The 12,083-nt window shown below is 44.6% G+C and overlaps 1 protein-coding gene across 1 annotated transcript; it reads right to left on the bottom strand.

The window, feature by feature from the left end:
• Window positions 1-656: 656 nt before the first annotated feature.
• Window positions 657-11,103, bottom strand: LOC308276726 (vomeronasal type-2 receptor 116-like; the record flags this gene model as incomplete). The annotated part of the gene is made up of 6 exons (XM_080715566.1): window positions 657-1,609; window positions 2,086-2,209; window positions 3,150-3,377; window positions 4,925-5,731; window positions 9,317-9,608; window positions 10,919-11,103. 6 exons carry the CDS (start codon window positions 11,101-11,103, stop codon window positions 657-659), a joined length of 2,589 nt encoding a protein of 862 aa, XP_080571692.1.
• Between the last annotated feature and the right edge of the window lie 980 nt (window positions 11,104-12,083).

Genomic DNA, 12,083 nt, shown 5'->3' with positions numbered 1-12,083 from the left:
ATAAAAATGAATAAAAATCTAAGGTCAGAACTATAAAAATTCAACTAAATAAAAACTGATGGGACCAAGAGTTGAGCCCAGGGGCGATTCAACCCTTTTTATTTTTCATTTGAAAAAAGCACCTCACTAAGTTGCTGAGATTGACCTGAAACTTGTGATCATCCTATCTCAGCCTCCCAAGTACTGGGAAGACAGGTGTGTGCCATCATGGTGGGCTGTCTAAGTAATATTTAGGTAAGGAGCAAATAGGTTTTATGCATACTACATAATTCATTAGAGAAAGATGTCCTACTTCTGAATATGCAGGCAGCACAAAAGAAAAAAGTTGATAAAGTTAATGTTACAGTTAGATTCAAAGGAAACCTGAGCAATTTTATGGAATTAATGATCATCCCAGAAAATCTCTGCAGCCAGATGTGGTGGCAAACACCTGTCATCCCAGTACCTGGGAGGCTGCAACCAGAGCATCACGAGTACCATGACAGCTTCAGCAACTTAGCAAGGCTCTCAGCAACTTACAGAGACCAGTTTCAAAACAAAAAAACAAAACTTGGAATGTAGCTCAGAGGTAGAATGCCCCTGGGCTCAATCCTCAGTATCTAGAAGGAGGAGGAAGACAGGAAGACATTACCAAAACTCACAACCAGGCTAGATCTTTAAAAAAGAGAGGGAGATTTATGAGAAAAGTCCTCAGAAATCTTATTTCTCCTAGAACTTCTGTCCTTCAGACCTTTCAGAGAGTTCTTCTCAGGTCTTAGGAGAATGATGTAGCACTTGGGGGCAAAGATGCAGCCCAGGAGCCCCGCACTGGAGGCCAAGATGGAGAAGACCTCCACGGCCACCATGGCCTTCCCCTTGCTGCTATGGTAGACAGGGAGGAAGGTGACCCAGACACTGCAGAACAGCAGCGTGCTGAAGGTCAGGAACTTGGCTTTGTTGAAGGTGTCAGGCAGGTTCCTGGCCAGGAAAGCCACAGTGAAGCTCCCCATGGCCAGGGCACCCAGGTATCCCAAAACACAGTAGAAGGCAGTGACTGAGCCCTTGTTGCACACAATGAAGATGTGGCCATGTTCAGAGTGTGCATCAGTGTCAATAAAGGGAGGAGACGTTCCCAGCCAGATTGCACACAGCATCACTTGAATCAGGGAGCAGATGGGGATGATGAAATTAAGAGCCCCTGACACCAGGAGCTGCCTCATCCTTCTCCTAGGACCAGTGGCCTTGAAGGCCAGAACCACAGTAACCGTTTTGGCCAAGACAGTGGAAACAGCCACAGTGAACCCAACTCCAAACGTAATCTGCTGGAGGATGCAGGTCGCCATGTTGGGATGGCCAATGAAGAGCAAAGAGCAGAAGAAACAGAAGGCAAGGGAGATGAGCAGGACGTAGCTGAGAGTGCGGTTGTTGGCCTTGACAATGGCAGAGTCTCTGTGCTTCACAAAGACCCCAAGAACTCCAGCTGTGAGCGCAGAGAAGCCCAGAGCAGCACAGGCCAGAGCCATCCCCAAGGGCTCCTCATAAGCCAGGAATGCCACCAACTTTGGGAGACAGAGACTCTTCTCTGTATTTGGGAACTCATACAGGGGGCACTGGGTACACTGCTCTGCATCTGGAGGGGGAAAATCAGCAGTTAATAGTTATTGATTTGTCCTCTTTGTCACATCTAAGTCCATGGTCACCACTGCAATGTTACTGTGAGGACAGGATGCTCGTGATGTTCAAGAGCAACCCCTGAGCTTGGGGTAGCACTTGGGGGCAAAGATGCAGCCGAGGAGCCTTCTCTGAGCTTCTCTATTCTTTCTCTGAGCTGGAGAATACTGAACCCAAGCTCCCAGGGACACTGAGCTCACTGTGGGTCCTGGTGGCTTCTCCTGTGGCTCAGTCATGTCACCAAGTCCCTTTCCACAACCCTGAGTCTTTTCATGACAAGAGGACTGCCATGCTTATAACACTGACCCAGAGCCATCATGGGAAAGCTTTCCTGGTACATGCTCAACTCAGAGGCCAACTTCTTATACCATACAGCACCTCCATCCCTGAGAAATGTGACAGAGATGATTACTGTAGGGTGGCTGTGAAATTTACCTGTTTTATTGGAAATGTGTCCCCCTGGGCATAGAACACAGGTAAAACAGCAGACTGGTCTTCCTTCCTGGGGGATTCTCCTGAATCCTGGGCCACAGCTCTGGCTGCACACAGACTGAGGCATCTGAGGGAAACCAGGTGATGGTTAGAGTGTGCTGTGTTATTATCTACTTTAACAGTAAGTCAGAATCTCTCTCCTCATAAGAAAGAACTTTGATCTGAAATAGAAGGTCATCCCTTGTAACACCAAAGGTCACCATGGGATTCTACAGGGACACCTGATTCAGGCTCCTATGATGAACTGCTGTCTCTTGTAAGTTATTACCAAATGTTACCATGGCACAGGATCATGTTGGGTTTAGACATCACCAGCCACACACCCAGGCTTCTCTCTTCTTATGTAACCTCCTTTCTGTATGAGATTCTCTGTGATCTTTCAGCCTGTATGCCTGAGAATATTATAGAGTTGCATCTTTGATGGGGATTGTGGACTTCCTCTCTCTCTCTCTCTCTCTCTCTCTCTCTCTCTCTCTCTCTCTCTCTCTCTCTCTCTCTCTTTCTCTCAGTCTTTTTCTATCTATCTCTATATCTATCTCTACATCAAATCTAAAGAGAACCTCAGATTGTGTGACACACCACTTGGTGCTAAGATAAAGAATTCACAATTGGCATCACCTCAGGACTCTTTTTACTTAACTACTTTTGCAGCAATTGGGATTGAACCCAGAGCCTTGAGCAAGCCAGGCAAGAGCTATACCCCTGAGCTTTTCAAGACCTTGTTTGTTTATTTATTTTTTATTTATCAATTCATTTTTACTGTGGTGCTACTGATTGAAGCCAGGGAAAGTCTACAACTGAGCTAGCCCTATTTTATTTTTATGTTTGTGTTTCCTTTTACTTTTGTCTTTGAACAGTTTTGCTATGTTGTTCAGGCTGTCCTGGAACCTGCAATCTTTCTGTATCAGCATACCAAGTTACTAGGATTGCACACATGTTCCATCACACCTGGCCCCAACTATACTCATGATCCTCTTTGTTTATTCAATAAGGAAACAGAATCATACCTGTGTGAAGCCAATAGGCCACTCTATGATCTCTTCATTGATGACCAAGCCTTGATGGAGTGGACTCCCAGAGGCAAACTCCCCTACTTTAACCAGCAACCCAAGACCACCAGGGAAATTCACAGCGTTCTGGATATCATACGTGGCCCCGTGGTTTCCTTTCTTGTCTAAGGATATGAGCTGCCCCGCATTGTTGGTAAACTGGAGTTTCTTCAGGAGTGGATGGAGCTGGAGGAGAGGCATTGATGTGGCAATGAGGTGTACATACAAATGGAAGGTGGGAAGCCCTTAATTCCTAGGCAGTCCTTCCTACCTCCCTAGGCTCAATTCCTTCTGGGGAAAGATACTGGTCAGTATGTTTCAATGGTCACCTCTCGTGGCCTCTAGGGAAGGAAGAGCTCTCTCATGGGCACAGAGGTAGAGCCCTGGAGTCCAGGGATTGTAAGATGTGTCAAGAGGGTGGTACTGGCAGAGGATCTGCCACAACCCTGACCAGCAAAGCCTATATGGAGCAGCTTGGAAGCTAATCCTTGAACTTAGTAGGACACAAGTGTGGTGGGGCTTTTTAGAAACTGCATACTGGGGAGGGAAGACTGGTGTGTGCATGTCACACCTCATCAAAACTGAAGGAATTCCGGGTGTGGTGGCATACCTTTGCAGTCCACCTGGACACAGTGACCTCCTTTTCTAAGTAGCAACTTCTCATAAAAACCAAATGGCACATTGAATATTATTATAGGAAAAATAGAAATTAGATGGTAAATGAGACTTTCTGACATTTCTTTTTACATATTTGCCTTTGTATACAAAGTAAACTTATTTAGATATTCCAGAAATCTGAATAGTGGTGTTGATTATTATTAATGAGTTGATAAATGTATTTCATACACAGACTAAAGATTCAGATCAGTTAGGATTAAAATAGATAAACATCCATCTCAAATCTGGAGGGCAGTCTGAGATGATAGGAAGCATCCATGGTCTCCTACTTAGAAGTGGAGCCAAAAGCTACATTCCAGTTACTTTTATAGGTTTGAGAAAAATAATAATGTCTAAACTGGATGCAATGGCACATTCCTGTCACCAAGTATTTGGGAGGCTGAGACAGGAGGATCTAAGGTTCAATGCCCACCTCAGCCTCTGAGTGAGGCTCTCAAAAACTTTTGAAACCATGTTTCAAAATTAATATAAAAATTGAGAGACATTTAAAAACATTTAAAAGGCTGGGGGTGTTCAGTCTTCGAAAATTATATGGAACGGTAAGATGGAGGAGAAAGAGAAAGCAGAGGAGGAGGCTTAAGAACAATTCATTTTCCAGACTCATAACTTATATGTAATAGTGATATAGAGTAATAGAGCCTCAATTTGTAGAGTCTACTTTCTCGATGCAAAGTACCCAGAATCAGACATGGCACTGAGTCTATGTCTCCCCACATTAGATACATTCTAAAAATCATACAGATTAAAGCAATTTTAATCACCCACTTATTTACAAGTTGTGTTCACATATTGGAAAGCATTTCTTCCTGCAATAGAAAATGCTTTCCTGGATCAGTTTTCTAATTAAATAGTCTGAGATGGAAGCTCCCAGGAGCAGAATTCTCCCCACATGGGTAACAGTTCCAACTACACCTAGAGCCAGTGTGAAGGTGCCTATGTTCCTTCTTGCTGGATCCTGCTAATCTAAGATGAAAACACAGTCATGATGCCCCTCACTATGGTTCCACAGGTACCAGCAGGTGCTCAGCCCTTGCCTGCTCATGGAGAAGCCTTACCTGCCATGGAGGGGGCCTGGGATGCTCTGCATCCTCTGTAGATCCCTGTGCTATTCTCTCAACAAGCACCTCATGGAGGACGTGGGCCACGGCATACACACCATTATAGAGGAAATAACTGGAGTCAGATAAGGTCATCATGTCGATATCTCCTGTCAAAGACTCCAAGGAGGTATTTGGTCCACACTCAAAAATTTTCCCACATGATGGCCCAGTGTGTGAGCAGTTAAAATGGGAAGTCCAATATTTACTGAAGATAAAATCATCTGGGTACTGAGAAGGGTTGACAGTCTTAAGAAAGTTTTGGAAGCCAGGGATTTCTCGCTTGTGTTCTGAAAATGAGAAGCTTCCATGGAAAGAATTGAGTATATGCATCATCTCTAACACAGTGATGTCCCACTTGTCTGCCATGATCCACACCTTCCCTGTGGTGAGAAAGAACGATGCCATGAGGTCCACTATGATGAGACTCTCTGCTTCTCCGTAGAGTATATGCACGTTTGCAGGTGGAATGCTGAGCCTCCTCAGGGCAGAAGGGACACTTGTTGTATATGCTTTCTTAAGGGCGGGGAGCCTTTCTGTTAAGGCCACACAGATATCTTTCTTCACCATTTCCACATTCAGAGCCTGAAGGAACTGTTCTCCTTTCAAGTCATCAGATATGAAGATCGCCACCCAAGTCCAGCCAAAATGTAGCAGTAATGACACCATTGCATGGACCAGAGAGCTGTCCTCCGGGGCCATCTGGTAGAGTGATGGGAACTGGTCTTTGTCACTTAGCATGGGATCAAAACGTCCATACGTGACCTGAGCAAGCAAACAAAATATGATTGATTCTGAGTTTATTGGGCCTTGGGGTTGTCTGCCTGAGAAAGGAATTAGATATCTGTACATTACAGGGCTAATCAGACAAGCAAAGTTACACACATCAGTGACCTCTGGTTGTGAGGCTCAGACAGGAGGATGGCACATTGGAGACCAGCACCAGCAAATTGTCAAGGCCCTGTTTCAAAGAAAAAAATGAGCCAGGTTTGGGGGCACACATTTGTAATTGCAACACTTCGGAGTCTGAGATAGGAGCATCACATTTCTCAGACAGCCTCAACTATGTAGTGAAACCCTCTGCAACTCAGTGAGACCATGATTCTAAACAAAGAATAAAAAATAAATTTGGGGGTATAGTTTGAAGGTAGAATGCTACTTAGTTCAATCTCCAATGCCAAAAAAATAACAAAAAATGCAGTTTCTCTTTCCTGGAATAGAATCTCCCCAAGACAAATTAGAGAAAGAGAGAAAGGGAGAGGGAGAGGAAAAGAAGAGAGAGAGAGAGAGAGAGAGAGAGAGAGAGAGAGAGAGAGAGAGAGAGAGAGAGAGAGAGAGAGGAGAGAGAGAGAAATTCAACTGAATAAAAAAAATACTTTAAATACTTTTGAGTGGAGGGGAAGACCTATAGACCTTATGTGTTAGCTCATTGTGGGCATAGAAAACACTATGTCTGAGTGTTCTTACCTGTAAAAAGGGAAGAGGACACACACTGACATACAATCATTATCCCTGTACTTGGTTGACTGAGAAAGGAGGATCACAGGTTCTCAGTCAGCCTCTGCAACTTAGTTAGGCTCTGATTCAAAATAAAAATATAATGTGTCTTGGTGTGTTACTTAGAAGGAGAATGCCCCTGGTTTTGGTGCACAGTACCACAATTTAAAAAGGCAAACAAATGGAAGGGCAAAATCTGTAACTGCTTCAACCTCCTGCCTGGGAATGAGGAGGTATGGCATCTGAGTTTCTTGGGCCTTGGGGTTGTCTTTCCTGAGAAAGGAATTAGACAATTCTTTCCATTACAGGGCTATTCAGCCAGGCAAAGTTGCACACATCAGTGACCTCTGTGGTTGTGGGGCTCAGACAGGGGGATTGCACATTGGAACCAGCATCAGCAAATTAGGAAGGCCCTGTTTCAAAGAAAAAATGAGCCAGGTGTGTTGGCACACATTTGGTGGCACACATTTGTAATTGCAACACTTGGGAGGCTGAGACAGGAGGATCGTGGTACTCAGACAGCATCAACTAGTTAGGGAGGCCCTCTGCAACTCAGTGAGACCTTGTTTTAAAATAAAGAATAAAAAGTAAACTTGGGGGTATAGTTTGAAGGTAGACTGCTTCTGAGTTCAATCTCTAGTGCCCCCCCCCCAAAAAAATAACAAAAAGTGGAGGTTCTCTGTCCTGGAATAGAATCTCCCTGGGTTCAAATCAGAGAAAGAGAAAAAGGGAAAGGGAGAGGGAGAAGGAAAAGTAGAAGGAGAGAAAGCGAGAGCAAGAGAGAGAGAGAGACAGAAGAGAGAGAGAGAGAAAGAGAGAGAGAGAGAAATTCAACTGAATAAAATAATTTCGAGTGGAGGGGAAGACCTATCGACCCTATCTGTTTGTTCGTTGTGGGCACAGAGAACACTGTATATCTGAGTGTTCTTACCTTTAAAAAGTGAAGAGGACACACACTGACAATCAATCATAATCCCTGTACTTGGTTGACTGAGAAAGTGGATCGCAGGTTCTCAGTCAGCCTCTGCAACTTAGTTAGGCTCTGAATCAAAATTAAAATAAAATGTGTTGGTGTGTTACTTAGAAGGAGAATGCCCCTGGTTTGGTGCACAGTACCACAATTTATTTTTTTATTATTTATTTATTTATTTATTTATTTATTTATTTATTTATTTATTTTTGGTGGTACTGGGGTTCCTGGAAGCCCTTCTACTTCCGGGCTACACTCCCAGACCATACTTTTTTTTTTGTTTGTTTGTTTGGCTTGGTAGGGCACCAAATATAGTGTAAATGTATACTATTTATGTTCAATAAAAAAATTGTTATAAAAAAAAACAGTACCACAATTTAAAAAGGCAAACAAATAGAAAGGCGAAATCTGCAACTGCTTCAACCTCCCGACTGGGAATGAGGAGGTATGGCATGGGGTGCAGTGCTGAGGTAGCAGGTTGTATTTTGCTCTTGTGGAACAGAGTCAGCACCAGCGACCCATGCTGCCTGTGCACACCAATTATAAAATGATTTCTTACTACACTGACCTCCTGGTAGTCTGGACTTCATTTATGAACACAAGGACTGAGGTCATCTAGAGGATTACTTCCATTTACACTCTCTGGTTTTCTCAAACTTACTTCTCCCTGAACACAATGCTGCTAAGCTACTGCCTGTATTTGGCAGTGACACCATCCTGAGTGTTAGAAGTGTCTCCAGAGCTTCCTGCAAAGAAGCAGTGACGTGGGTATGTCTGATTCCTCACCTCTGTCATCATTCTGACCAAAGTACCTGATGAACACAGCTGAGATGAGGAAAGGTCTACTAGGTTCACAGATTTATAAGTTCTGGAGTTGCCATTCCTCTATCCATGATCAGATGTCTCCAAGTCAGAGACTTTGGTGATAAGACATGGCAGAGGGACAGAAATCACAGCTCATGGCAGGGGAAAGCATCAAGTGAGATGGGAGATCCAGGAACAGACACAGTTCCCAAGACTAGGCCCAGAACCACCTCATCCAGTTATATCTCACTTCTACAGCTGGCTGGTTCTGTAACAGTGAATTCCAAATCACATATATATTAGGGTGAATGTCACTAGGTGGGCTCTCAAGAGATAGTCTTGGATGAATGGGAGTTAGGCAGGCTGGACAGAGGTTGTGTGTAAGTGCCAGTACACATGTCTCTGAGCCTCTGCTCTCCTTGGAATCCTTAGAGGCAGAATGGACAATATTATTGCCCCAAATGCCAGACAGATGCCCAGGGGCTGCTCTCGCCACACCTGACATTCTCTGGTGGAGGTGTCTGAAGTTGTCAAGTCCTGTGTGGACAATCCCTATGCTGTGAACATTCCTAGGAGGCTCACAGAATTGAGCTGTCGAGAGTCAATCTTCCCAGTTTGTGGGAGACAAATACATTGTTGAGACTTATTTATTTATTTATTTATTTATTTATTTATTTGCATTGGGGATTGAGCTCAAGGGCATTCTACCTCTGAGCTACATTCCTAAAAATGGACCATTTTTCATTTGGAAATAGGATCTCCCTGAGTTTCCTTAGCATCTCATTATTTTGCTGAGCCTGGTCTCCAATCTGTGGTCCTGCTCCCACAGCCTCCCAAGTACTGGGATCACAGGTGAGCTCCATGTCCTGCTCACATAGATGCTTAATAGCCAGAGCTCCTTCTTCATCTTTCTCCTCACACTAATGATAGTCTCAAGAGTTTGGGAATTCACTGAGACCCAATCACCTGAACCCTCATGAGTGATAAACACTCAAATTCCACTTTGTTTCGATCACACATTAGGGACAAACACTAGGGGAAATCTGCACATTTCTTTACAAAATTCTTGGCCAACTTACCTGAGGGGTTCTGTAGAGCTGCAACACGGCTCCAATCTCAGCTGAAAACGTTGGCGAGGTCCCAGCAATGGCGGCAACAGGACTGTACTTGCTCTTGCACACGTAGTTGGGGAGAATCACGTCACCACCAGACAGCCACCTCAGAGTGTCACGAAGGGTCCTGTGTTCACTGGAGTAGACATTGTAAAGCTGAAACCCCAAGGTCAGGTTGGGGAGCAGGTGTGGGTCCCTGTTGATCTCCTTGATGGTGAAGTAAAAGGCCAGCACGTGTTGGTATTTCTTCCAAAGCCACCTGGACAGAGGAGCAGCATCAGAGAGAAGGTGAGGTCAGGAGGTTCATGGCTGTGTCCTGAGCCAGCATCACCACCAGACAGGCTAGATCCAGGAGGCAATGCAGAGGTGGCCCTGGCCTTTGGACCCTTTGTGAGTAAGGTTCCCAGGGCTCAGGATGATCTTGAAATGGCTCTTGGATTTTGAGAAGCAAACTGTGTCCTTAACATTGAGAAATTTGTGAGAAAAATGGAGTGGGCTGAGGTGGAGATGTGCTGGATGCTATTGCTATCAACTGGACCACTTTGCTGAAGTTTCTATAAATTTGAAGTGCATTGATGAGTACAACAGGAGCAGGAAGTTGTTAGGGAAATGAGTGAATGTGGCTCACACCATTCTTCATAAACCCTCTTGTTTTATGATGCTGAGGATTGAACCCAAGCAGAACCTAGGCTTTCTACTGTTGAGCCACACCCTCTCCACATAATAGTTTTTTCTTGAAAATAGGTCTCGGTAGAGTACCAAGAGTTTCACTAAGTTTCTGAGACCTGCATTGAACCTGTGATTTTTCTGTCTCTGTCTCCCAAATGCTGAGATGATAGCCATGAGCCAAGAAGCCCGCTCAGACAAACCTTTTCTCCTTTTCCTTTTAGAGCAGAACCAAGCCACAAGCAGTGCTGGTTCTCCCTGTGTTCAGGAATCCTTAGCCAGCCTCTTCCCTGCCTGCTGACCAAAGCTTTGGGAACAGTTTACCCTTTCTCAGGTTTCCCAGAGGAATTCTGAGCAGCTCATGTGGTACAGAGCAACTATAATCTAATCCACAGACACTTAAGAGAGCTAGCCAGTCATAATGTTTTTCTTCAATCATGAACACATTATTCAGGACCTACAATTAATTTTTCTAGGTATCAACATTTTCTCTTTGTGTTCCAAACATTTTATTTTTCCTGTGGCACTGGAGATTGAGCCTAGGGGCTTTCTACTTGTAAAAAAAAAACACCCCAGCACTATTAGCAGTAACCCAGCATGGAGGAAAAGCTTGTAATTGCAGTTTTGGGGAGGCTAAGACAGGAGGATCGTGGCTTGCAGACAGCCCTGGTTTCTTAAGGAGGCCCTCTGCAACACTGTGAGACCCTGTTTCTAAATAAAGAATTAAAAATAGAACTGGGGTGTAGCTCAGAGGAAGAATGCCCCTGGATCCAATCCCAAGTGCCAAAAAAGAAGACATTAAACACACAGAAATTGGCACAGCCATGGCCAAGCATAGCACTGGTTGAGAGTGGAACTTATATAGCAGGTTCCCTGCCCTTTGATTTTATTAAAGAAGATTACCAGTTCATGGAGGACTCCTGTGTTGCATAATAAAGTTGGAAAAAGAGCCCCAGCACCAGGTCTCCTTCTTTCTGGATATTAGGCCTCCGGTATTTCCAACACATCGTGAAAGCATCTTCCTTGGAGGATGAGGACGTGAGCATGAGCTGCAGAATCAGGAAGAAGAGAGACAGAGAGAAGGACATCTCAAGCTCCCCCATACATGGACAGTGCTGCTTTCAGTCTGATCTGCTCAGGTGAGGAGCAGGATCCAGGTGTCGTCTGTGCGGACACAATGGCGTCTCGTTGTTGCCAGATGTCCTGGACTTGTATAAATTGTGCAGCAGGCTTCTCAGCAGAGACACAGCGAGAAGGAAAGGGGGCACAAAGAGAGTCATGCAATTCACACCTGCAACTTCTGGCTGTGGTTACAGCAGCTGTGGTGCCCTGTCATTTCATGGCTCTGCTGCTGTCCCATCCAGGAGCTTGGGGACCCACTGCCCGGGGCTCTACACCTGTCACCTCCATCCTGATGAAAACACTTGGCAAAAACATGTTTGTGCCTCGGCTTCTAAACACCCATCATGATTTCATCATGGTCCAGCAGGGCTCTGAGGACCACAGCAGCCCTGATTGCTGAGATCCCAGAAGTTTAGACTTGGCAACAGTCCACTGCCCTGAGGGAAAGGACAGGGTGAGCAGGAGTCCCTGTGGCATGATGGTCTTATTCCACCAAATTCTCAGTACAGCTTTGAGTACTAACTGAATGTGAGTGAGCAGGGGTCATGGACCCTGGACATGTGATTCAGAGTAGAGACCAACAATTGTCTCAATAAAAACCTTTACCACACTGTGTTCAAGTCTAAAAATCTAAGGTGAAAACTATATAAATTCAACTAAGTAGAAAATATTGGGAGTAGGGTTTGAGCCCAGGGACATTTCACACTCCCAGCCTTTTTTAGTTTTTATTTGGAAATAACATTTCACTACGTTGCTGGATTGGCCTCAAACCTGCAATCCTCTGGTCTCAGCCTCCCAGGTACTGGGATGACAGGTGTTGCTACCATGCTCAGTTCTCTAAGTAATTTTTAGTTAAGAAGGTTAGCATCATGCCTAATACATAATCATTACACAAAAGTGTCCTGTGTCTGAATTGGCAGGTGGCAAAAGAGAAGAAAGTAGATAA

The sequence above is a fragment of the Muscardinus avellanarius genome, assembly GCF_963383645.1.
Source record: "Muscardinus avellanarius genome assembly, chromosome: 18".
NCBI classification, from domain to species: domain Eukaryota; kingdom Metazoa; phylum Chordata; class Mammalia; order Rodentia; family Gliridae; genus Muscardinus; species Muscardinus avellanarius.
The sequence above is the reverse complement of the archived record's forward strand: the minus strand, read 5'-3'. Positions and strand labels throughout refer to the sequence as shown.